Source organism: Belonocnema kinseyi, chromosome 9 (assembly GCF_010883055.1).
Source record: "Belonocnema kinseyi isolate 2016_QV_RU_SX_M_011 chromosome 9, B_treatae_v1, whole genome shotgun sequence".
Classification (NCBI taxonomy): Eukaryota; Metazoa; Arthropoda; class Insecta; order Hymenoptera; family Cynipidae; genus Belonocnema; species Belonocnema kinseyi.
The window spans coordinates 94,493,918-94,520,939 of record NC_046665.1 but is presented as its reverse complement, the minus strand read 5'-3'; the positions used below and the strand labels follow the sequence as shown (position 1 = coordinate 94,520,939).

At 27.4% G+C, this 27,022-nt stretch overlaps 1 protein-coding gene across 1 annotated transcript; it reads left to right on the top strand.

Moving 5' to 3' along the window:
* The first annotated feature begins 671 nt into the window (after positions 1–671).
* Positions 672–25,686, top strand: LOC117180640 (flocculation protein FLO11-like). The gene is made up of 4 exons (XM_033373129.1): positions 672–690; positions 5,169–5,422; positions 14,016–14,738; positions 25,249–25,686. The coding sequence occupies exons 1-4, from the start codon at positions 672–674 to the stop codon at positions 25,684–25,686; spliced, it is 1,434 nt and encodes a 477-aa protein (XP_033229020.1).
* Positions 25,687–27,022: the final 1,336 nt, after the last annotated feature.

Here is a 27,022-nt window from a genome sequence, read left to right as displayed (position 1 = left end):
TCAAATATTACAAATCAATAAAATAATAAAAGTTTGAAAAAGCAGAAATTTCTCAAATGTAGAATATTTATTACAGAATTTACCTGGTCTCTTCTAGGCATTATATATAATGCCTAGGCAAAGTACATAATCCAGACACTATATATAATCCCTGGGCATTATATGCAATGCCTGGCCACTTCAGAAAAAATATGGAATTGAATACTTATTCTACACATTGCACATAATCCCTAGACATTTTAGATAATATAATTACTTTTATGATACGAGTAATTTAAAGGAAGATATATTATCATTAGATATGATTACCATCGATCTGTGTATATATCTTTTTTCGCGAAAATAAAAATAGAAATCAACCTATCGATTAATTCATCTCTTCAAACAACAAAAAATACTCAATCTTATTTCTTGATTAGATGAAAAATAAATGTTTAAACAAATTTTAATTAAATCTTCTTTTTAAAAAGAATCATTTTGTTAATTGAAGAGATAACTATTGATTTCTATTTTCATGGTGGTGAAAAAGTTATATAGGGTGATCGATGTTAACTAACTCTGATGTTAATACAGATTCCTTTAAATAACTTGCATCGTAAATGTAACATCTGGCTGTAGATAGCGGATATTTCTAAAAAAAATTACTCTCTTTCGGTCTCTCTAATAGCTTAATGGAAAAGCACCTGAACGGTAATCGCAATTTATATTTTTCGATTCCCAGTAGAGCGAAAAGAGTGGATCTTTTTTCAGAGAAAATTTGATTTAAAAATTGGAAAACATTTATTTGCCATCTCGTCTGAAAATGAAGTTAATCATTTTATATTATTTGATGAATTAACTTGATAAATAGGTTTATTTCTATTTTCTCAGTGGCAGAACATATATGTTTCTTGAATTCTCTTGATAAAAATTTATTTGATGTCATAAGGTTGAATTTTTTGTTGAACGTTGAAATTTTTTTGTTGAAAAATCATTTCTTTTGCTTCCAAATTAAATTTTTCTGAAGAAAAAACAAAATGCACCCTTTTAGTATAAAATTGAACTATTTTAGTAGAAGTGTCATCTTTTCTGGTTAGAAATACAAATTTTTGATTCAAATTAATTTGTTTTGATTATTTCTTGAAAAATTCGTATGCTTTGATGAAGTCCAACTGCTTTTCATATTAATTTGAATCTTTCTTTGTTGGAATGTAAAATATTACATTTTTCGATAAAAACTAATCTTCTTTTGGTTAAAAGTAGAACTTCTTTTTTTTAAGATAAGGTTCTTTTTCTTTTAGAATCAATTTTTAGATACTCATTATAATGATAAGATATTGCTTTCATGTGTAAAATGGCTATCATGTATTTCTTTGAATATCCACGTTTTAAGGTATCCTCAATCCGAAAAAACCAGCAGGTTGAGTTTTTTTAATTTCACAGTGTCTAGAGCATTATTATAAAATCATAATTCAATTTATTTTTCAACATTTCCCGAATAATCTGGAGTGCTTTCGGCATACTTTGTGTAATTTATATTCTTTTTTAAAACAATAATTATAAACGCTCTCAATTAATTTCTTAAACAACGGATTTCTCTAAAACGTACTTGAAGTGTTAGTTAAATTTTTTTTATCAGTTTAAACGAATTTAGCCATTACATATTTTTTCCTTGAAACTAACTTTAATTAAATGTAAATACCTGATAAGGTGCAGCTTGATGCGTATAATATATGAGATAAGAACTATACGGTGTACTTATCATAAAATATAATAAAGCACTGGAATATTCACCACTTACATCGGCAACTACATTATTTATTAATACATCAGATACCTTTTCGTCTAATTGGAAAATATGAAGATTGTGTATACTCTCGTCTTATCCTTAGCAGTTATCCTTAGTTTGATTGGTGAATATAATATTATGAGATATCTATAATTTTAAGCTTAAATTTTTATCTTTACCAAAAATAACAATTTACCCGAACTAGAGATCCTCTACCTAGAGTTGTGTCAAAACATCATTTTGATTCGCTATGATTAAACCGAAAACAGAAGTGATCAAAATCGTTCGATTTCCAAACAAAACTTTACCAAAAATTCACAATTGTGAAGAATACAACATGAAATATGAATACATCAAAAATGTATGAAATATATGAAGAAAAAAAACTATTCACAAAAAAAACTGTTTTATTGCGTGTTTAAAAGTTACTTTTTTTAGTTGAAAATTCAGGTATTTTTACCACTGGTCTCAAAATTCGTCTTTTTAGAAGAAAATCAATATTGTTGGTGATTGAAAATTAATTTTTTTAATTACAATTTAATTTTTCGAAGGTTTGGCTGAAAGTCTCTTTTTATGGTTGAAAATTTTATTATTTGGTTAAAAATTAATATGTTTTGTCCAAGGTTTATTTTTTTGGTAAACGTTTTGGTTCTGTAGTAGAAAATTAATTTTATTAGGTAAAAGATTAATTATTTTTATAGAAAATGTATTTCTTTAGTTGAAACTTGATTTATTTTGTTGAAAATTTGTGTTGTTTGTTTAAAAACATTTTTTTAACTGAATGTTTAACTATTTCATGTTTAATTTAAAATGTACATTCTGAAAATTCAACTATTTTGTTAAAAATTAATATAAAAATTTAGAAGAAAATGCGTTCTTTTTTAAAATGCGTTCCTAATTAAAAATATATTTCTTCGGATGAAAATTCAACTTTTTGGTTCAAATTTATCTATTTTGAAGAAAACTAATATTCTTGGTAGAAAAATCATCTTTTTAGTTAAAAATTCGTTTTTTTTTATAGAAAATTAATCTTCTTGGGCTATTTCTTAAGTTGGAAATTTAACTATTTTGGTGAAATTTTGTTTCTTTTTGCTCAAAATTATGTATATAAATTGAAAATTTAACTATTCTATTTTTTTCATTTACATTTTCATAGCTGAAATTCAAAGTATTTAATTGCAAATTAATATATTTTGTCAACAGTACATTTTTTGTAGAAAATTAATCTTCGTGGTTGAAAAGTCGCCTTTTTGGGGAGAAAATTAATCTTCTTGGCTTAAGATTCATCGTTTTGGCTATTAATTCTACTTTTTATTTAAAATTTCAATGTTTTGGTTAAAATTAATTATGTTCGATGAACGTTAGATCATTGAAGTTAAAAATTTATTTCAGTGACTGAAAATGTATTCAAATTGTTGAAAATTCGTCTATTCAATATAAAAATAATCTTTTTGGTTGTAAATTTATCGCTGTCCTTAGAAATTCCACTATTTGGTTAAGAATAATTTGTTGGAGAAAAAACTTATCTGTTCGATTTTAATATCACCGTTTTGTTAGAAGTTGAACTATTTGTTTTAAAATTTATTTTTTCGGGTAAAGATTTTTAGTTTTCATTGAAAATGTGTGTGTTTTGGGCCGAAAATTTATCTTTTTGGTTAAAATTTTATATTTTATATGAAGGATTTGTTTGTTTTTTTTTTTGTATAAAAGACTGATCTTTTTGTTCAGAAGTTCAACCGTCTGGTTAAAAATTCATTTTTTGTAAAAAAATTCATCATTTTTGTCAAAATTAATCTTTTTATTAGAAAATTAATCTTTTCAGTAGATAAGTCATTTATTGGGTAAATAATTTATCTTTTTGTTTGCAGATTCGTCATTTAGGTAGAATTTTTTTTAATTCATATTTTTTAGTCGAAAATTAATTTTTCTAATTGAAAATTAAACTACTCCATTTTTTGTTAAAACTTTATCTTTTTCAGTTAAAAATTCATGTATTTTGTTGAAAAATCGTATTTTTTGGTAGAAAAATCATGTTTTTGGTTGAAAACTCACCTACTTGGTTCAAAGTAATTTTTTATTGAAGATTCATCGTTTTTATTAAAATTTAATCTTTTTTCCTTGAAAATTTATCTCGCTTGTTTAAAAAAAAAAACGTTGAACTCCATCATACTTCAGCACTAATTTTTAAAATTATTAAATTAAATTTATACTTGTCTCAATCACAGGTAAGATCACAAATAAATTGCAGGATCCTTTGTGCATTCTTCACGAATAAAATGAAATAATTTTAAAAGATAAAATAAATTAAATCAGAATTTATTTTTGAGATCAAAGATAAAATAAATGAAACAGAAATTAAAAGGTTCGGTAACTGAATCTTGAATTATAAATAAATGAATAATCCAAAAAGATTAAATAGTTATATCATTTTAACACAGCTGTTTTCAATTACAAATTTATTATTTAGAAACAATTAGCGAAAAGAAATACAATTCACTCAAGGTGACCATAAAATTAATGACAAAATGGTGGAATGAACTAATTTTCTGAAATTAAAATGTGATATTTCGTCTAGTTTTTCAAGACTAGACAATTGAGTATAACGAAATTTATTCACAGAATTATACCCTAATATTGGAAGTTATACTACAAAATAATAGGGAACGATAGGGGAAAAAATATATCAGGACAATATAAAATCACCAGGAAATCACATAAAATTAGATAAATCACAAAATTGAAAATAACTAACATGTAAATTAATCCAGTCAAGGATATTCCAAAAATAATATGGCATTTGAATTTAAACAAATAATAAAGTAAGACACAAAACAAAAGGCAAAACTGTTTTAAAGAAATTTCCTTCTGGAAAATTGAAATAAATTGTTACCTCCAGGATGGAATACACATAATTCGAAGTGATTATACTTGATAACACAATGCTAATATCAGAGAAAACTCTACTACTTTACAAGTTAATAAAATTATTAGCATATCCTGCTCTAGAAGCTGCTCGACGAAAGATGCCAATTTTCCCTGTGCTGTCTTCTTCTTTGATAACCCGCCTAATCCTAGTTGGAAGAAATAGGGTTTCGTGATTGGCGTTACCAGGAAATGTCGAAACAGACGAAATAGGCTCTCAGGGATGTGACAAGGAAAATATTGTGCTCGCCAAAATAGTCTCTTCTGAATTTATAGTTAACTATTTAAAATAACTACTCCAGTTCTTAAAAACCGCGCTACTTCTGGATTGGCGGCAGTAAAATAACAAAATTATTTCAAATAAAAAAATAGAAATAATCTGAATTTTGATATTTAAGGAACTTGGGACTGCCTACGATTAATCCTGTTTCCGAAGAGTATAATCAAGTAAAAATTAATCCTCTGTTTCGTGTTGCAGAGTTGAGCTCAGAGTTTGAATGCTTACCTAATGGTGAACCTATTCCGGGGATTCGTCGTGCCAGACCTTCGAATTTTTCTGATATAGATTATTATCCTGAAAACTCTTCCCCTGCTGCCGAGCCATCTGCTCGTGCCATTTCAAGGTCACCTACTGCCGAGACTTCTCTTCGTGCCAGTTCAAGGTCTTTTCCTGACGAGACTTCTCTTCATGTCAGGTCCAGCAATCCTCCTGCCAGGTGTTCCTCTCCACGCGTACTTGGATATAATATTAAACACATTAGATTCTCTCGGCTTATTTCTAATACAAATCAAAACTTAGAATTCGAAATTCGTAAATACATTTTTCCTCCCAATACATTAATTCATTTGAGAGGAAGAAATATGACTCGCGAGCCCATGCCAACCGAAGAAAAATTGGTATTATTAAATACTAATGGTGACATTCTCGCCATATTAGAGAACAATAATACAATCCTTCGTGGAATATATACTCAGGTGAATCGATATATGTCTGAAATTCGGGTTAAAATAAACATAGGCACTGGGGCAATTCAATATTTGACTTGTGAAGAAATACGCGCAACACCATTAGGCACCAAAAATCCAATCTCAAAGCATTTTAGAGCAGAAACTGTTACCGACTTGCAGCGAAACCATTAATTAAATTTATAAAAATGTAAAATTAAAATATAATCTTGTTTTCTATTTATAGTTTGAACAACAGCTTACAATTAATTGGTAATTAAATTAACGAACAGTTAAAAGTTGATGTTTTTTGGTTCGTAAGGCTTCGCTCAGTCGTCAAAGCCTAAAACTTTGTTTTTTAGAAACACATGAAGGAAACTAGATTTTATTCTCCTACGAAAATATTTAAAAAAAAGAAAATAATTAGAGCCGTATAATAATGGTAATGTATTCTTATTAATTATTATTACTATTGTATTATTATAATTATTACTTAAAAAAAGATTCTACTCCTTCTTTAAAATAATTAGTGTATTATTATTAATATGCAGTATTCACAAAAAACTCAGAAATAAATAAGGTGATAAAAGAAAGAGCCTGAGGCTTCAAACAGAAATTGCAAACTGCCTTAACGAAAAAATATTATAGGAATATCAGTACAGTCCTATAATAATTTTTCTATAATGAAATAGCAGATTCATTAAAAATATATTGATATATTTAGAAAACAGTGGAAATCATTTTAAATCATTTTATCCCTTAAAATCGATTGTAAAATGCCTAAAAATCCTATTAAAATTTGGAAAATCACTTACAGTTTTGGAAGTGTATCCCGTAAATTCCTTTTTGGTTTCATCAAATTCAACTTTTCAGTTGAAAGTTTCAATACTTCTTTTGTCGACAAAGATTTATTTGAAATTCAACTATTTGGCTGTTAATTAACCTTTTTTTAATTTACCTTTTCGTGTTTCAAATTCAACTGCTATGGAGAAAATTCATTGACTTTGTTTATTTTTTTAACTCTTTTAGTTAAACCCGAAACCACTTGATAGAAAAATGAACTACTCAGTTGAAACGTCATTATTTTTTAAAGAGTGACTTCATTCGTTAATAATTTAAATATTTAAAAAAAAACATTTTTTTCTTGGGTTTTGGTACTTTTGGTTTAAAAATTCAACTCTTTTTATAGAACATTAAACTTTTGTGAAAATTCGCATTTTGATTTAAAAGTTCATTTTTTTAGTAGAAATATTGCATCATTTTTGGATAAGAATGCTACTGCTTTGCTGAAAATTCAACTATTTTCTAGGAAATTTACTTTTTTTAAAGTTCGTATTTTTTTGTTGATTAGTCACTTGAAATCTTTTTGGAATAAAATTCAACTCTTTCTTTGAAATTTGTCTTTTCGGTCTAAAAATTCACTAGTGCTAGTAGAACTTTCGTTTTTCTTAAGCCAACATGCAACTTTTTGGTTGGAAATTAAAATATTTTGTTAAGAAGTCATAGTTTTTGGTTAAAATTTTGACTATTCAGCATAAAATGAACTTATTGTTTGAAATTCTTATTGTGTGTTGGAAAGTGAACCAAAGTCAGTTTTATATAAATATATAACTGTTATTTTAATTTTTTTAATTCATCTGTTTTAGGAGAAATTGTAGCATTCTTAAATAAAAATGAAGCTTTTTAACTGAAAACCTTTTTTTTAATGTTCGTCTTTTTTATTTTAAAATTCATCTTATTTAGAAAACATTAAATCTTTCAAAAATTATATCTTCATTCTCTTCAAAAGTCATCCTTGGGTTCAAAATTTTGCTTTTCTGTTTAAAATTTAAGTATATCGTACAAAATTACTGTTTGTTTACACTTAATATTTTGGTGCTGAAAAGAGAATCGATACCTTTTCTGGATAAATATTCAACTGTTTTATTAAAAATTTATAATTTTTTGTTGAAAATCATACTGTTTTGTGGAAAGTTGAACTATTTCGTAGAAATCTTGCTTTTTTAAATTTATATTTTGGTGTGGATAGGTAAATAGAAATATTTTTTGATGAAAATGAAACTCTTTCTTTTTTAAATTGTGTCTTCAATTAAAAAATTTACCTTTTTCAAAACAAATTTCATCTTTATTGGATAAAAATGCAATTATTTTGTAGAGAATTTAACTATTTCGCTAAAAATTCGCCTTTTTAAACCTATTGTTTTTGTAGAAACTTATTTTTTGTGAAAAAACTATTATATAATATTATTATTATTATTATTGTTCTATAATATTCATATTATGATATTAAAGAGTCAATTGGAATCCTTTTTTATAAAAATTGAACTATTTGTTTGAATTAAAAAAAATAGTTCATCTGTTTTACGAAAAAGTTCATGTTTTTTGCTTAAAAATGCTACTATTTGGTGGAGAACTGAAAAGCTTTATTTAAAAAATTATTCTCATTGTCAAAAATTTGTCATTCTCGATTGAAAATGCATCTGTCTTAGTATAGAAATTTGATTTATTGAATTATGAAAATGCAACTTTTTGGTTGAAAATTATTATTCCTTGGTTAGGTATTCAACTATTTTGTTTCAAACATTAAGTTGAATCCCTTTTGTTGAGAAATCATTTTTTTTCTTGAAAATTTATATTTTTAGTGCAAATTTCGTCTCTTTGGTTAAAAGTTTAACTATTTTGTAGAAAATTAATCTTTTTTAATTGAAAATTCAACTACTTGGCAAAAGTTAAACAACATTTTTAAAAAGATTTTTTTATTAAAGGCTTATGGATTTGGTTGAAAATAGATAGAAATAGGTAGTTCTAAATAATGTTTCTTTTTTATTGAATAATTTGATTTGTTATTTCGCATCCATAGTTATCTCACACTAATTGCGAAAAGTAGACGATATGTTTAATATTACAGGAAAAAACCTCACCTTTCCACCATTATGCGTAAAATATTAATAATAATAGACCGACTTCTGATGCTAATATTCAAAAAATCCGTTTTGATTCGTATTCAAACAATTAAAAATAAAAAGTAGAAAAGTTTTAAACGCATTTTTAATTATTTCTTTATAACTAAGATAGATGCTATTTTTATATTTAAAGAGGTTTTAGAGCACATTGTATACTATCTTTTAGAAAAATTTTAAATAAAAACAGAAGTGGATTTACTTCAAAAACTGAGTTTAAGCATATGCTTTTGAAAAATCTAAAAAATGTATCAAAAGTTTCGTGAACAAAATTTGTTTTATATGTGTTATTCTGAATATTAAAAAAAATCTTCAAATCTTACAAATCAACAAAATAATAAAAGTTTGAAAGAAGCAGACATTTCTCAAATGTAGAATATTTATTACAGACTTTACCTGGTCTCTTTTAGGCATTATATATAATGCCTAGGCAAAGTACATAATCCAGACACTATATATAATCCCTAGGCATTATATGCAATGCCTGGACACTTCAGACAAAATATGGAATTAAATACTTATTTTACACATTTTATAATGTGTAATAATAATTTGTTGAATTTTTGTCTTTTTTCGTAAAAAATTAATATACTTCGTTAAGAATTGAACTTTTTAGTTGAAAATTCAACCGCTTGGCTGTTTGTTGAACTCTTTTGATAAAAATTTATTTCATGTCATAAGGTTACATTTTTTGTTGAAAGTTGAAGTATTTTGTTGAAAAATAATTTCTCCTGCTTCCAAATTAAATTTTTTTAATGAAAAAACAACTATGAAATCTCAAGTTAAAAATCAACGTATTTTTTATTTTGAAAATACATCCTTTTGTGTAAAATTGAACTATATTAGAAGAAGTGTCATCTTTTTTGATTGAAAATACAGATTTTTGATTGAAATAGATCTGTTTTGCGTATTTCTTGGAAATAGCATATGCTTTGATTAAGTCCAACTGCTTTTTATATTAATTTAAATCTTTCTTCGTTTGAATGTAAAATATAACATTTTTCGATCAAAACTAATCTTATTTTGGTTAAAAGTAGAACTTCTTTGTTTTAAGATGCGGTTCTTTTTTTTTATTCATTTTTACATTCCCATTATAATGATAAGATATTGTTTTTATGTTTAAAATGGCTATCATGTATTTCTTTAAATATCCACGTTTTAAGGTTCCCTCAATCCGAAAAAACCAGCAGGCTGAGTTTTTTTTATCTCACAGTTTCTAGAGCATCATTACAAAATCATAATTCAACTTATTTTTCATGATTTTCCGAATATTCTGGAATTTTTTCGACATACTTTTGTGTAATTTATTTTCTTTTTTAAAACAATAATTATAAACGCTATCAATTTATTGCTTAAACAACGGATTTCGTTAAAACGTACTTAAAGTGTTAGTTAAATTTTCATTATCAGTTTAAACGAATTTAGCCATTACATATTTTTTCCTTGAAACTAACTTTAATTAAATGTAAATACCTGATAAGGTGCAGCTTAATGCCTATAATATATCAGATAAAAACTATACGGTGTACTTATCATAAAATATAATAAAGCACTGGAATATTCACCACTTACATCGTCAACTACATTATTTATTAATATATTAGATACCTTTTCATCTAATTGGAAAATATGAAGATTGTGTATACTCTCGTCTTATCCTTAGCAGTTACCCTTGATTTGATTGGTGAATATAATATTATGAGATATCTATAATTTTAAGCTTAAATTTTTAAGTTTACCACAAATAACAATTTACCTGAACTGGAGACCGTCTACCTAGAGTTGTGTGAAAACATCATTTTGATTGGCACGATTAAACCGAAGACAGAAGTGATAAAAATCGTTCGATTTCCAAACAAAACTTTACCAAAAATTAGAATTTTGAAGAATATAACATGAAATTTGAATACATAAAAAATGTATTAAACATATGAAACAAGAACTATTTACGAAAAAAAATATTCTATTGTGTGTTTAAAAGTTAATTTTTTTAGTATTTTTTTTTAGTTTTAGTTGTTAAAAATTCTACTTTTTGGTATATAATTAATTTCTTGGTTGAAAATTTCTACTGTTTTGGTTTGAAAATTAATTTTTTCAATTAAAATTTTCAAGGTTCTATTTTTAGTTCAAAATTTATCTTTTTAGCTGAACATTCATGTATTTTGTTAAAATTAGTATTTTCTGGTAGAAAATTAATGTTCGTTCTTACAACATTTTGTTGAAAACTCGGTCTTTGTTTGATTGAAAATCAATTTTTTAAATTTCAATTTCATTATTCGAAGGTTTGGCTCAAAAGTGTCCTTTCATGGTTTAAAATGTAATTATTTGGTTAAAAATTAATATGTTTTGTCCAAGGTTAATTTTTTTGGTGAACGTGTTGGTTTGGTAGTAGAAAATTTATTTTCTTGGGTAAAAGATTAATTATTTTTATAGAAAATGCATTTCTTTAGTACAAACTTTTTTTTTGTTGAAAATTCGTGTTGTTTGTTTGAAAACATTTTTTTAACTGAATGTTTAACTATTTCATGTTTATTTTAACATGTACTTTCTGCAAATTCATTAATTTTGTTAAAAACTGATATTGAAATTTAGATGAAAATGCGATTTTTTTGTTGAAACATTAATATTCTTGATTAAAAGTGTATTTCTTCGGCTGAAAATCAAACTTTTTGGTTCAAATTCATGTATTTTGTAGAAAACTAATTTTCTTGGTAGAAAATTCATCTTTTTAGTTAAAAATTCTTTTTTTATATAGAAAATTAATCTTCTTGGGCTATTTCTTAAGTTGAAAATTTAACTATTTTGTTGAAATTTTGTTTCTTTTTGCTCAAAATTATGTATATAAATTGAAAATTTAACTATTCTATTTTTTTCATTTATATTTTCACAGCTGAAATTTAAAGTATTTAATTGCAAATTAATATATATTGTCAACAGTACATTTTCTTGTAGAAAATTAATCTTCGTGGTTGAAAATTCGCCTTTTTGGGGAGAAAATTAATCTTCTTGGCTTAAGATTCATCGTTTTGGCTATTAATTCTACTTTTTATTTAAAATTTCAATGTTTTGGTTAAAATTAATTCTGTTCGATGAACGTTAGAGCATTGACGTTAAAAATTCATTTCAGTGACTGAAAATTTATTGAAATTGTTGAAAATTCGTCTATTCAATATAAAAATAATCTTTTTGGTTGTAGATTTATCGCTGTGGTTAGAAATTCCACTATTTGGTTAAGAATAATTTTTTGGAGAAAAGAGTAATAATTTTCGTTAAAAGTTAATATTTTTGGTTCAAAATGCATAAATTTTGTTGAGGATTCGACTTTTTTGAGAAAAAATTTATCTGTTCGATTTTAATATCACCTTTTTGTTAGAAGTTGAACTATTTGTTTTAAAATTTATTTTTTCGTTTAAAGATTTTTAGTTTTCATTGAAAATGTGTATGTTTTGGGCCGAAAATTTATCTTTTTGGTTGAAATTTTATATTTTATATGAAGGATTTGTTTGTTTTTTTTTGTATAGAAGGCTGATCTTTTTGGTCAGAAGTTCAACCGTCTGGTTAAAAATTCATTTTTTGTAAAAAAATTCATCATTTTTGTCAAAATTAATCTTTTCAGTAGATAAGTCATTTATTGGGTAAATAATTTATCTTTTTGTTTGCAGATTTATCATTTAGGTAGGTTTTTTTTTAAATCATATTTTTTAGTTGAAAATTAATTTTTTCGTTGAAAATTAATTTTTCTAATTGAAAATTAAACTACTCCATTTTTTGTTAAAATTTTATCTTTTTCAGTTAAAAATTCATGTATTTTGTTGAAAAATCGTATTTTTTGGTAGAAAAATCAAGTTCTTGGTTGAAAACTCACCTATTTGGTTAAAAAAAAATTATTGAAGATTCATCGTTTTTATTAAAATTTAATCTTTTTTCCTTGAAAATTTATCTCGCTTGTTTAAAGAAAAAACGTTGAACTCCATCATACTTCGGCACTAATTTTTAAAATTGTTAAATTTAACTATAAATTTTCAGGACCCTTTATGCATTCTTCACGAATAGCACCTTCACGAATGGTAGAGGGGCTAGTTTCAAAAAATATTTAAATTCACTGAATCTCAAATTATAAATAAATGAATAATCCAAAAAAATTATAAATAGTTATATCATTTTAACACAGCTGTTTTCAATTACAAATTTATTGTTTAGAAATAATTAGCGAAGAGAAATACAGTTCACTCAAGGTGACGATAAAATTATTGACAAAATGATGAAATGAACTAATTTTCTGAAATTTAAATGTGATATTTCGTCTAGTTTTTCAAGATTAGACAATTGAGTATAACGAAATTTATTCACAGAATTATACCCTAATTTTGGAAGTTATACTACAAAATAATAGGGAACGATCGGGGAAAAAATATATCAGGACAATATAAAATCACCAGGAAACCACATAAAATTAGATAAATCACAACAAATATAAATCACAAAATTGAAAATAACTAACATGTGAATTAATCCAGTGAAGGATATTCCAAAAATAATATGGCATTTGAATTTAATCAAATAATAAACTAAGACACTAAAGAAAAGGCAACACTATTTTAAAGAAATTTCCTTCTGGAAAATTGAAATAAATTGTTATCTCCAGGATGGAATACACATAATTCGAAGTGATTATACTTGATAACACAATGCTAATATCAGACAAAACTCTAGAAGCTGCTCGACGGAAGATGACAATTTTCCCTATGATTTCTTCTTCTTTGACAACCCGCGTAATCCTAGTTGGTTGAAATAGGGCTTCGTGATTGGTGTTACCAGGGAATGTCGAAACAGACGAAATAGGCTCTCAGAGATGTGACGACAAGGAAAATATTGTGTTCACCCAAAATAGACTCTTCTGAATTTGGGAATAATTTGTACACCAATTCAATCCAAATGATGTTAAGTTAATGCCCAAGATGTCCTCTCTGAAGTTTATAAGAAACCAATCTGACTATTAAAATTCCTACTAAAACTTGATATAAATTATAAATCATAGCACCAGGAACGTTTTTAGTGATATCCACGCCTGAGCTAAAGAGGTCCCACTCGCATTACCGGTGATCGACAATAACCTTCCCACCAAAGGAGGTCATCAATTTTGCTCCGAGGCGAATAAGTTAATTGGGAAATCAAGTGCCGGACGAAAACCTGAATTCTAGTAGCATTTGAAGATGTTTAATAAGTACTGAGGTATGACAAGAAGGACAGGAATAGGTCGGTACACAACAGAAGGATTGGTAAGAAAAATTGAGATAGGTTTAGTCACTCCAGTTGACAAAAGGCCTCCCGTTTGCTTCTTGAAGTCCCTCATTAGGTCTGCAGGGTTTATGATTCTTAAGGATTATCTCAATTTCGACTGGTAGATATAATCCTTTTAGCCTCCTACGATTAATCCTGTTTCCGAAGAAAATAATCAAATAGAAATTAATTCTCTGTTTCGTGTTGCAGAGTTGAGCTTAGAGTTTGAATGCTTACCTAATGGTGAACCTATTCCGGTGATTCATCGCGCCAGACCTTCTAATTTTTCTGATAATAATTATTTTCCTGAAAACTCTTCATCTCCTGTCGAGCCTTCTGTTCGTGCCAGGTCAAGGTCACCTATTGCAGAGACTTCTCTTTGTGCCAATTTAAGGACACCTCCTGCCGAGACTTCTCTTCGCGCCAGTTTAAGGTCACCTCCTGCCGAGACTTCTCTTCGTGCCAGTTCAAGGTCTTTTCCTAACGAGACTTCTCTTCATGTCAGGTCCAGGAATCCTTCTGCCACGTGCCATTTTTCACGCGTACTTGGATATAATATTGAACACATTAGATTCGTTCGGCTTATTTCTAATACAAATCAAAACTTAGAATGCAAAATTCGTAAATACATTTTTCCTCGCAATAAATTAATTCATTTGAGAGGAAGAAATATGGCTCGAGAGCCCATGCCAACCGAAGAAAAATTGGTATTATTAAATACTAATGGTGACGTTCTCGCCATATTAGAGAACAATAATACAATCCTTCGTGGAATATATACTCAGGTGAATGAAAATATGTCTGATATTCGGGTCAAAATAAACACAGGCAGTAGGGCAATTCAATATTTGACTAGTGAAGAAGTACGCGCAACACCATTAGGCACCAAAAACCCAATCTCAAAGCATTTTAGAACAGAAACTGTTACCGACTTTTGGCAAAACCATTAATTAAATTTATAAAAATGTAAACTTAAAATATAATCTTGTTTTCTATTTATAGTTTGATCAAAAATTTACAATTAATTGGTAATTGTAATTAACGAACAGTTGAAAGTTGATGTTTTGTGGTTCGTAAGGCTTCGCTCAGTCGTCAAAGCCTGAAACTTTGTTTTTTTTCAGAAACACATGAAGAAAACTTGATTTTATTCTCCTACGAAAATATTTTTAAAAAAGAAAATAATTATAGCCTTATGATAATGATAATGTATTCTTATTAATTACTATTACTATTGTATTATTATAATTATTTTTTGAAAAAAGATCCTACTCCTTCTTTAAAATAATTGTTGTATTATTATTAATATGTAATATTTACAGAAACTCAGAAATAAAAAGGTGATAAAAAAAGAGCCTGTGACTTCAAACAGAAATTGCAAACTGCCTTAACTCAAAAATATTATAGGAAAATCAGTACAGTCCTGTAATAATTTTTCTATAATAAGTGTATCCCGTAAATTCCTTTTTGTTTTCATCAAATTCAACTTATCAGTTAAAAGTTACAATACTTTATTTGTAGATGAAGATTTATTTGGAATTCAACTATTTGGCTCTAAATTAACCTTTTTTTTTTAATTTAAGTTTTCAGGTTTCAAATTCAACTGTTTTGGAGAAAATTCATGTATTTTACTTATTTTTTAAACTCTTTTAGTTATACCTGAAACCACTCGATAGAAAAATAAACTACTCAGTTAAACCTTTATTATATTTTTAAGAGTTACCTCTTTCGTTAATAATTTAAACATTTTTTTGCAAAACTTTTTTTCTCAAGTTTTCGTACTGTTGGTTTAAAAATTCATGTCTCTTCATTAAACTTTTGTGAAAATTCGCCTTTGTAATTGAAAGGTTCATTTTTTTTATTAGAAATATTGCATCATTCTTGGATAAGAATGCAACTGCATTGCTGAAAATTGAACTATTTTCTAGAAAATTTGCTTTTTTTTCAAAGTTTGTATTTTTTTGTTGATTAGTCACTTGAAATCTTTTTGGAATAAAATTCAACTCTTTCTTTGAAATATGTCTTTTTGGTCTAAAACTTTACTAGTGCTAGTATAATTTTTATTTTTCTTGGGCCAAAATGCAACTTTTTATTTCAAAATTCAAATATTTTGTTAAAAAGTCATAGTTTTTGGTTAAAAATTTGACTATTTAGCAAAAAATGAACTTATTGTTTAAAATTCTTATTGTGTGTTGGAAAGTGAACTAAAGTCTGTTTTGTATGAATATTTAACTGTTATTCTAATTTTTTCAATTTATCTGTTTTAGAAGAAATTATAGCATTCTTAAAGAAAAATGAAACTTTTTAATTGAAAACTTTTTTTTTAATGTTCGTCTTTTTTATTTTAAAATTAATTTTGTTTAGCAAAAATTAAATCTTTTAAAAATTATATCCTAATTCTCTTCAAAAGTCATCCTTTCGTGTCCAAATTTTTCTCTTCTGTTGAAAATTTAAGTATTTCATACAAAATTACTGTTTGTTTACATTTAATATTTTGGTGCTGAGAAGAGAATCGATACCTTTTCTGGATAAATATTCAACCATTTTGTTAAAAATTTATAATTTTTTATTAAAAATCATACTGTTTTGTTGAAAATTCAACTATTTCGTAGAAATCTTACTTTTTTTAAATTTATATTTTGGTGTTGATAGGTAAATAGAAATATTTTTTGATGAAAATGAAAATATTTTTTTTTAATTTGTGTCTTTGATTAAAAAATTTACCTTTTTCAATACAAATTTCATCTTTATTGGATAAAATTGCAAAAAATTATCCTTCTTGTCAAAAATTTGTCATTCTCGATTGAAAAAGCATCTGTTTTAGTATAGAAATTTCATTTATTGAATTATGAAAATGAAACTTTTTGGTTGAAAATTATTATTCCTTGCTTGGGTATTCAACAATTTTGTTTCAAAGATTAAGTTGAATCCCTTTGTTGAGAAATGATTTTTTTTCTTGAAAATTTATATTTTTAGTGAAAATTTCATCTCTTTGGTTGAAAGTTTAACTATTTTGTAGAAAATTTATATTTTTTAATTGAAAATTCAACTACTTGGCAAAAGTTAAACTACATTGTTAAAAAGATTTTTTTTATTAAAGGCTTATGGATTTTGTTGAAAATTCAACAATATATAATATATTTTTAAAATTTCTTTTTTGTTAGCTAAAAATGCATCAGGTTCGTGTTAAATTAACTTTTTGTTGAAATCATGTTCTTTGTATGAAAGTCCAATTTTTTTAGAGAAAAGTCGTCTTTTGGATTAAAGGTTTAATAATTTAGATAAACTTTTACCTCTTTCCTGAGTAAAAATTTGTTTGTTTATTAAACATTCGTTCTTTTGATTAATTTTTTTTTGGTATTATTTTAATCTTTTATTACTGGAATATTATTCTGAAATTCTAAAAGTGTGGAATGCTATTCAATTACGTATACAGGGCGTCACAAAAGTAGCGGAACAGGCCTGTATCTTTTTAAGTGAGTTATTTTTCACAATCGTCAATGTCATTCCAATAGTAAACTTTTAACAAGAAACCTGATCGTGACCCAAGTTTTGACCTTGAGAACGACCTTAGTGGTTGTTTGAAGGTCAAGTTTGATTAAAAATAGAAACGCCCTTTTAGACACCGTTAATCAAAAGAACGGAAAATTTTACATTGAAACGTGCACTTAGGTCATATATATTCCGGATGACCTCAAAGGTGACCCTAAGGTTATTTTTACTCAAAAAATGTTTTAATGACTGCAAGAACAACATTATTGGAAAATATTTCATGGCGGACAATCTTATGTTAGTATCACGCGTTAATTAGAGTCTAAACTTTGACCTTGACACTGACCTGGCAGTCGTTTAACGTTCACAAATGCTAACGTCGGGTAAGTGAGTTCAATTTTTGGCGTTAACGAAAAACAATAGCCAAGGGGTTTTTGAGCTCGCTAAGGCTGAATCTGCATCTGATGAATGTCGCTTTTGTTTTTGGCCCTGGGGATAACCTTGATGACCTTCATGGTTATTTTAAGGTCAACCCTTTTTTATAACGAAAGCTTCATTTTGTCAACGGCAATCGGAGTAAAGGGAAATCTTACAAGCAAGTATTTATTTAGGTCACAATTCGAATTTCGCTATGAAAGTCACTTCAAGGTCATTTAAGCGTATCCGAGACCTGCTTACCTTTGGGAAGAGAAGCTTTCAAAATTTCTTCGTAACGACCAAATTTATTAGGTCCAACAAAGTACATGCAGTAGTCACACCCACGTCATTGTTCCTGGATAATTCTAAAAGTTAATTAAACTTTTGTTTTAAAAAGTGTTTTATCTGTATCAAACTGTATGTACTGTGTTGAACTCAATAACTTTAGTCGTTGCGAAGAAATTTTGAAAACTTCTCTTCCCAAAGGTAAACAGACCTTGTATAAGCTGAAATGGCCTTACAGTGACCTTTATCGTCGAATTCGACTTATGACGTAAATACATATTTTATTGTACGGTTTCCCTGCATTTTCATTGCCGCTGACAAAATAAAGCTTTTCATTATAACAAATAGTTGATCTTGAAATAACGATGCAGGTAATCAAGGTTATCCCAAAGGTCAAAACAAGAGTCACATTCACCACATACAGATTCGGCCTTAGCGATCTTAAGAACTCTTAGGGTAATGTTTTTTCGTTAGCGTTAAAAATTGACCTCTCTTATCCGCCCTGAGCGGTTGCGACCTTCAAACGGCCGCAATGTCATTGTCGAGGTCAAAGTTTAGACTCTTATCAACGCTTAATAATTACATAAGTTTGTCGGCTATGGAATACCATTTACTATTTATAATAGGAATCACAGCCAACAAAACATTGTTTCAGTTAAAATAAGCTTAGGGTGACCCTTAAGGTCATCCAAAACATATGACCTTAGTGCATACTTAAATTTGAAATTTTCCGTTCTTTAGATTGCTGGTGTCAAAAAAGGGCGGTAGCATTTTTATTAAATTGACCTACAAACAACCATAGAGGTCATCATCAAGGTCAAAACTACGGTCACAATCAGGTTCCTTGTTAAAAGCTATTACGAGAATGACCTTGACGTTTTGAAAAATAACTTACTTAAGAAGATAAAGGCCTGTTTCGCTACTTTTGTGACACCGCGTATAACATACTGGTTTATAAAACAATTTGAAAATGAAAGGATGAAGGACAATATTAGGAAAAGACGCACTTTATTATAATAGTTTTCAATCACTTTTATTTTGCAAAGGATATTAAAAAATAATGTGCGAAAACAGAATACAGCATATTTCTTCACTTATTTAAGAAAATGTCTAACGCCGGCAGGAAAATAAATTATTTATTCATCTAGATTTAATATAAACACAAGAAAAATCTACTAGAATGTAAAACCTGATTAAATTTAGAAGCAAATCAAAATTAAAGATTCAACAAATCTGAAAATTATTATAAACAATTTAAATCAATGGTTCTTATCGTCACCGTAATTATGATCAATTACACTTGAAATTTTTTGACTTGATTTTTTGACGCATCATTTTTCGAAACTCCTTTCTCGCACGACGAAAAAATTCGACCACCAGCTTTTATTCCAATGATAAAGCCATGAAATAAGAACTCATGATTATTAAATTAAAATTAAATTTATTTCTTGAAAAAAAGATCCTACTCCATCTTCACTCCATTGGGAATCGAACCCGAATCGAAATTTAATTTTAATTTAAAAATATTATTTTCCATCTAGTATTATTAAGACTTTAAGCATTTTCTGTTATTGAAGATTCTTAATTTGATCGATTGTGTGGATTTTCTGCCTTCATGGTTTGGAGGGTTGATCTACTGTCGGTAAAGTACAATCTCTGATGATATAGCAGATAAATTTAAAATTTTAAAAATAATTATGATTATTAAAAAAAAATTGGGTCATTCCCCTAATTTTACGGCTTAGTGTTTCGTAATAATGAATACCATGACTAATAGGCTGAAGACGTCTATGAGGCTGGACAATAGGATCAAATGCATCTGGTACTGTAAAAACAAAAATTAATGCTTTAATTTTAATATTTAAAATCAACATTTAATGTTCTCCAGCACATTTTCGCATTTTTATTATTTAATAAATATTTTTTGCAAAAAGCTATACTAAATTTTTAAATTTTGTTTTTGGGTTTCAGTTAGGGATAAGACTTTCACCTATACTGAATCTGTATATACTATAAGGGGGGGGGGGCGTACTTAAATTAAGTAACGGGTTAAAGGTGCTCTCTAAGACCCCCTGAGAATTTTCGATTAAAATAGTTCAATAAAAAAAACTAAGTTCTATTGCAAGTTGAAAAATTATTCTTGAACTAAAGAAAGAATTTTCCGCTAAAGAGTTGAATTTTTAATTAAAGCTAGAAGCCTTCAATAAAAAAAATTCAACAATGTAGTTTAACTCTTACTTAAGTAGTTGAATTTTCAATTAAAAAATATTCATTTTTAAGAAAATAGTTTAACTTTCAACCAAAGAGATCAAATTTTCAACTAGAAATATAAATCTTATCATCAAATGATTTATTAACAAAGTGATTCCAATGAATCTTTCAAATAACATAGTTAAGTACTCAAGCAAAAAATATTCACTTTTAACCAAAAAGTTGCAGTTTCATCAATAAGAAATGAAATTTCTACTAAAACAGATAAATTTTCAACCCAAAAAGACGAACTTTTAATCAAAGACGATTATTTAAAAAAAAGTTTTTTAATTTTCCACCAAATAGTTGCATTTTCACGAAAAAAAATTAAATTTCTCTTAAAACAGATGAATTAAAACAAAAATTTTAAAAAACAAGGTAAGTTTCATTCAAAAAAATATTTTAGTTGACTCTGAAGATCAAAATACGAATATTTGAATAAAAAATAAGTTTCCACCAAATATATTGAATTTCCAAATGAAAAAGATGAATTTTTATATAAGATACCAAATAGCTGCATATTCATCCAAGAAGGGTGAAATTTGTACTGAAGCAGGTGAATTTTCTAATCAAAAAGTCAAACTTTCGAAAAATAGTTGAATTTTCGTCCAAAAAGATTTTAATTGAATTTTTGAAACTAAAAATTAAAATTTTAATAAAAAATTAAACATCCTACGGAAAAGTTGAATTTTAAACAAAACAGTAGAATTTTCAACTAAAAAGTATGCATTTAAAAAAAAGTTTAAATTACAACCAAATAGTTGCATTTTCATCCAAGAAGGGTGAAATTTGTACTGAAGCAGGTGAATTTTCTAATCAAAAAGTCAAACTTTCGAAAAATAGTTGAATTTTCGTCCAAAAAGATTTTAATTGAATTTTTGAAAATTAAAATTAAAATTTTAATAAAAAATTAAACATCCTACGGAAAAGTTGAATTTTAAACAAAAACAGTAGAATTTTCAACTAAAAAGTATGCATTTAAAAAAAAAGTTTAAATTACAACCAAATAGTTGCACTTTCATCCAAGAAAAATAAAATTTCTCTTGAAACAGATGAACTTTTAATGAAAAAAAAGAATAAAAAAAATAGTTCAATTTTTCTCCAGAAAACGTTTCAGTTATTTTTTTATCACCAAAATATTGAATATAAACGAAAAGTAATTTTCTACAAATTAGTTAAATTTTCAAAATGAAACTACAAAAAATTGAAACACAAATTATGACTTTTTAAGAAGATTTTTGAATTTTCAAGCAAGCAGTTAAATTTTTATCTAAAAATATGTCATTTTTGCTAAACCAGTTGAATTTCTAATATTAAAAATATTGACATTAACGAAAGAGTTGAATTTGCAACCAAAAAGTTTCATTTTTATTCAAGGGAGATAAAATTTCTTCTACAACAGATGCATTATAAAAACAAAAGAAACATTCAGATTTTCATAGAACCGGTAAATTTTTAATTCAAAAAGATAAATTTTGAACCATGAAGTTACATTTTCATTTAAAAAGGTATCTAAAAAAAGGTATTTAAATGAAAGAGGACAATCTTGAAATTTTCAATCCAAAAAGATGACTTTTTAACAAAAAAGAATGAATTTAAAAAAAAAGTTGCATTTTTGTCAAAGAAAAATAGAAATTCTACTAGAACCGGTGAATCATTAAATCAAAAAGACAAAATTTTAAACACAAAAAAATGAATTTTGAGCAAAAAGTAAACTTTCTACGAAATTTTTGAATCTTTAACAAAAATTGTTGCATTTTCATTCAAGAAAGATGCAATATGTTAATATGTTAATATGCAATTAATTGTTAACAAAATCGTTAAATCTCAACGAAGGAGATGATTCTTAAAAATAAAATGAGTTTTAACTCAGTACTAGACGAGTAGTAGACGAATTCTTAACCAAAAAGGATGATTTAAAAAATAAAATTGTTGAATTTTCTACCATATATTTGCATTTAATTACAAAAAAGTTTGTAACAGGTGAATTTCTCAGACAAAAAAAAACTAAAAAAAGTTGCATTTTCATTCAAAAAGATTTCAATTCACTTTTGAACACCAAAATATAAATTTCAAGCTAAAGGTAAATTTTTTACGAAATATTTAAATTTGGAACAAAGAAGTTTTCAGTTAACTTTTCAAAATACAATAAGAATTGTACATAATTAGTTAATTCTCTGCTGAATAGTCGAACTTCTAACCCTGAAGTAATAAATTTACAATCAAATAGTTGCATTTTTGTCAAAGAAAAATAAGATTCTACTTGTACCGGTGAATTTCAAAAAGTCAGATTTTGACAAAAATAGTTGAATTTTCGAACAGAGAGATTTCTATTGACTTAGCAACACAAAAATACAAACTTTAACCAAAAGTAAATTTTCTAGGAAATAGTTGAATTTTCATGAAAACAGTTGAATTTACAACCAAAAAGGATATCTTTTTAAAAAATTAAATTTTTAATCTAATGATAAAATTAATAACTAAAAAAATAATGTTCTGGAGAAAGGTTTTGCAAATTGGCAAAAAAGGAGAACATTAATATAATCATTTTAAAATCATTTTGTTCATTAATTTAGTAAGTTACTATGATTATAAAATAAATTAAGAAAGATTTTAATTATTTATAATAAATATTTGATTAGATTGAATTTTACAAGATTCTTGTTTTAAATTAATAGAGTAGTTAATTAAATTTCATCATTATACTTTATTAGTTAATCTTATAACTAATATTATTTTTATTTACACAATTATAGGAATTTTATTCAATAATTTTCTTAACATAAAATTTGTAAACTAAATAAATAATATTGTTTGAACACTTTGCAAATTTATTAATAAATTTTAATATCAATTCCGCGGGACCTTCTTGTAAGTGATTAATTTAATATTATTGATAATATTATATTTACCAATACAATTAGAGGAGACTGCTAATAAGGCAAACAATAGTGTCCCAATTAATATCCGCATTTTATCGAAATAGGGAAGACTGATTCATACAAAATTGAGGCTATGATTTTCCTGCTCAATTATCTAAGAGATTTTTTTATTATACATTTATATATAGCCTAGAGTCTATATATATTGTCACACATATATAATAAACTGTCACATGCATCATTATTTGTATGGTGATAAGCATCGATTTCTTGGATATTTGAATTTCATAATTTTATTCGTCTATATAGTAAAGATAACTTCTAAAAATTACGCCGCGTCTTCGCGTAAGGTCAAAGAAGAATTACACTTTAAAAATCGGTAAAGAAAGATATTAAAAAAAATAAAAATAAAATATATTTGAGTTGAGTTATTTTTTTAAGAGCCATCTGTAACTTCGATTCAAGAATTTTCATGTCTTTAAAATCCTTTTACTAATTTGCTAAAAAAAATAGTATTTATGAGCTGAGAAAGGAAATAATTAGAAGGAATAGAAAGTGATTCGAAGTTGCGATATCGAATTTAATTTAAAAAATATAATTTCAGGTTTGGGGCAGGGAATAATTGCGAAGAATGATACTTTTGTACTTTGTTAAAGAGAATTTTAGTAGAAAATGATAGTTTTCAACTTAAGGCCATGTAATGATTGGGTCACGTCACCAGTTTTCTATTTTGCCGATAAAAATTAGAAGCACTAAGAGAGACAGTTCTGGTCCTAAATTTAAATAATTATGAAGCAAAATTTTTAAAAATAATTTCTTGTTTGCTTTTTTTATTATTAATAAAATTTAGGTCCAGGCCCACCTATCTTAGTGCTACTTATTTATTATCCCACATTTGCAACTCAACTTGGAGCTTTGTTTGAAAATAAGTTAGGAAGTGAAAAAGAGTCAGTAAGGTAGGAATCTCGTCACGTGGCCTTTTAGAAGAAGGGAACGTAAAAAGTCCCTCTTCCCATTCAGAATTTGTCCGAATTCGAAACTTTTCTTTTTGAATTGCTTGAGAAAAGAGAATCACTTTCTTTCTGAATTATAATAGAACGAAACATGATTAATTTAAGGGAATCTGTATTATCATCAGAGGTAGTTACCATCGATCAGTGCAGATATTATTCCACAATCCGTGTAAATGAAACTTAATCCTATCGATAAAGGTAATTATTTAAGTAAGAGAAAATAGTTAACGTGATTACTGATTAGATGAAAAATTTAATTAAAAAATTTAATTTGTTCAGAAAAATGATCTACAGTTCGGACAACTGCCATATCATGCAGGTGCATATTGAAAATATTCATTTTTTAAAGTTTGTGGTAAAAACTATTTCAGAACAAAAAAAAAAGATTTTTTAATTGAAAAATTTTTTATTTACATTGCCCATTTGTTAAAGTCAAGAAAAAAATCCGCGAGACAGTTGACCTATAAAAAAAGTTTTACTCTCCAGACTGAACTTGTTCGTTTTGCCTCCAGCTCTCTTCCAAGTTGGAGAACGACGTCGCGCCTAATAATTATTTGTAGCGGTAATGAAGAGAGACAATTTTGCAAGTTGAAGAGAGAGCTTGAGGCAACGAAGTTATCCTGGTGCCGCCCAATCTACCTAAAATTTCCGCGAGTTCGTCTACGACCTTGAGGGGTGGAACCGGGTGGCGGTTGTACAATTACAGGTTGTTGAACGACGAAACTCTTCAGAGAACTCAAGACTGAACATTGAGCAAAGTGAGGAGAGAATTTGCTGTAAATGACATGTTTAACTCAAGTACAGGTCTCGGACTTTTGGCACTATAGACACTTTTTTACAGTTTTTTAAAATTATGCAACTATTTTTCTATTATTTAGGAAAAAATTAGTGAAATTGAAGGCCGCGCGCCTACAAAAATAGGTTTCATAGCCAGTGAGTAGTTGGTTAGTTTCTTAGATTTTCCTGTCCTATACCTCCCATCCCATAATTGCACTAGTATTCTTCTGACAACTACTTCTCTGCTCCTATACGTTTAGCGTCGCCTCCTCACATCACCATGTTTTAGTTCTGTTCTTAGTACTTCTTCTACTTCTCTTTCTCCTACTTCTGCTTCTACTTTTCCTTCTCCTACGTCTCCTACGTCTCCTACTTCTCCTTTTCCTGCTTCTTCTTCTACTTCTTCTTCTCCCACTTCTCCTCTTCTTTCTACTTTTCCTCCTCACACTTCTCCTGCCCCTACTTCTTCTACTCCTATTTCTCCTCTTCCTACTGCTCCACTTACTTCTCCTGCTACTTATCCTCATCCTACTTCTCCCCTTACTACTTCTACTTCACCTCCTCCTACTTCTCCTCCTGCTACTTATCCTTCTTCTACTTATCCTTCTACTTCTCCTACTTTACCACCTTCTACTTCTCCCACTTCTCCTACTACTTCTACTCGTCCACTTCTCATCCTGCTACTTCTCCTGCTCTGACCACTCCTCCTCCTACTACTCCTCCGCCTTTTTTCTCCTACTTCGCCTTCTCGTATTTCGCCCCCTACTTCTTCCTCTCCTACTTCTCCTTCTATTTCACCTTATTCTACTTCATATCCTCCTACTTCTCCTCCTTCTACTTCTCTGCCTCACACTTCCACCCTCTTTACCTGCTTCTTCTTTCTCTACTTCTCTTCTCATCACTTTTCCTTGCAATGCCTACTAACCTCCAATCAGTTCAATATTTTCCCTTCTCCTACCTTCACTACTTTCCTATTCCTTACCCACACCCAATTACTTCCCCTCCATTACTCATCCTTGCTTTTCTACTACCCTCCCATTCCTTATCCATCTCTCGAATCCCCTACTTTCCTCTTCTTTAGTTCTCAACAAAGTTCTCCCCACCAGACATTTTAAAGAATTTTTTGGATTATTTATAGATCATTGATAAAAGAGAAAATTCTAACTGGAATTCTTTTCTAATATGGGAAAATAATGATGGTGCCAACATTTTGCTACCATTTTTAAACTTTTTCACCCATTTAACAAGTGAGAAGAATTATGGAAAAAAACTTAAAATATATTAGTTGCGGAATTGTATAAAATGGAGGTAACGGTAAAAAAATTGTCGGTCTCGGTTACGAAATATTTATCGGTACCGGCAAATTTAAAACAAAATGAAAATATTTGAATATTTTAAAATAAGGTATTTCCACTTTAACCATCAGCTAACTTTACTTTGTTAAAAGGTGATCTTTGTAATTAATAATCATTATTACCATTTTATTATTTTATTTAATATTAATTAACATATAAAAACTATTTTTCCAAAACACTTATACAGAAAAAATAGCTTTTACGAAGATATTAGCAAAATAGGGCAAAAATGAACTGAATCCCATGCATTTGGTCCCTTGTTTTCCCCTCAACAACCTACGACGTGAAGTTAGCTGTTGATTGAAGTGAAAATACCTAATAGAATTTGAAAGATTGTTAAGGATTTTGAAGGGTTCAAAATAGTGAAATTTTTTTTTTAACATTCCTGGGAAAAATTTTATTTTTTTTCTTCAAAAACTAATTTAAAAAAAAATATTTTTAAAAACCCTGAATCTAAAAAGTAGGTTTTCACGAATGTATCGGTCTGTACGTGTGTCTGTCTGTTCTTGCGTTTGTAGATTTTTTTGTTGGAATGATAATTTTCAAAAGATTTGACAGATTGGATTGTCCTTTGGTATACAATTTTAGTGCCTTAAATTAAAGGTCAAGTTTTTTAACCAGTCATATTGGATAACAATTCTATGTAAGGTTAATATTAGTACTCAAAAAGGCGAACAAC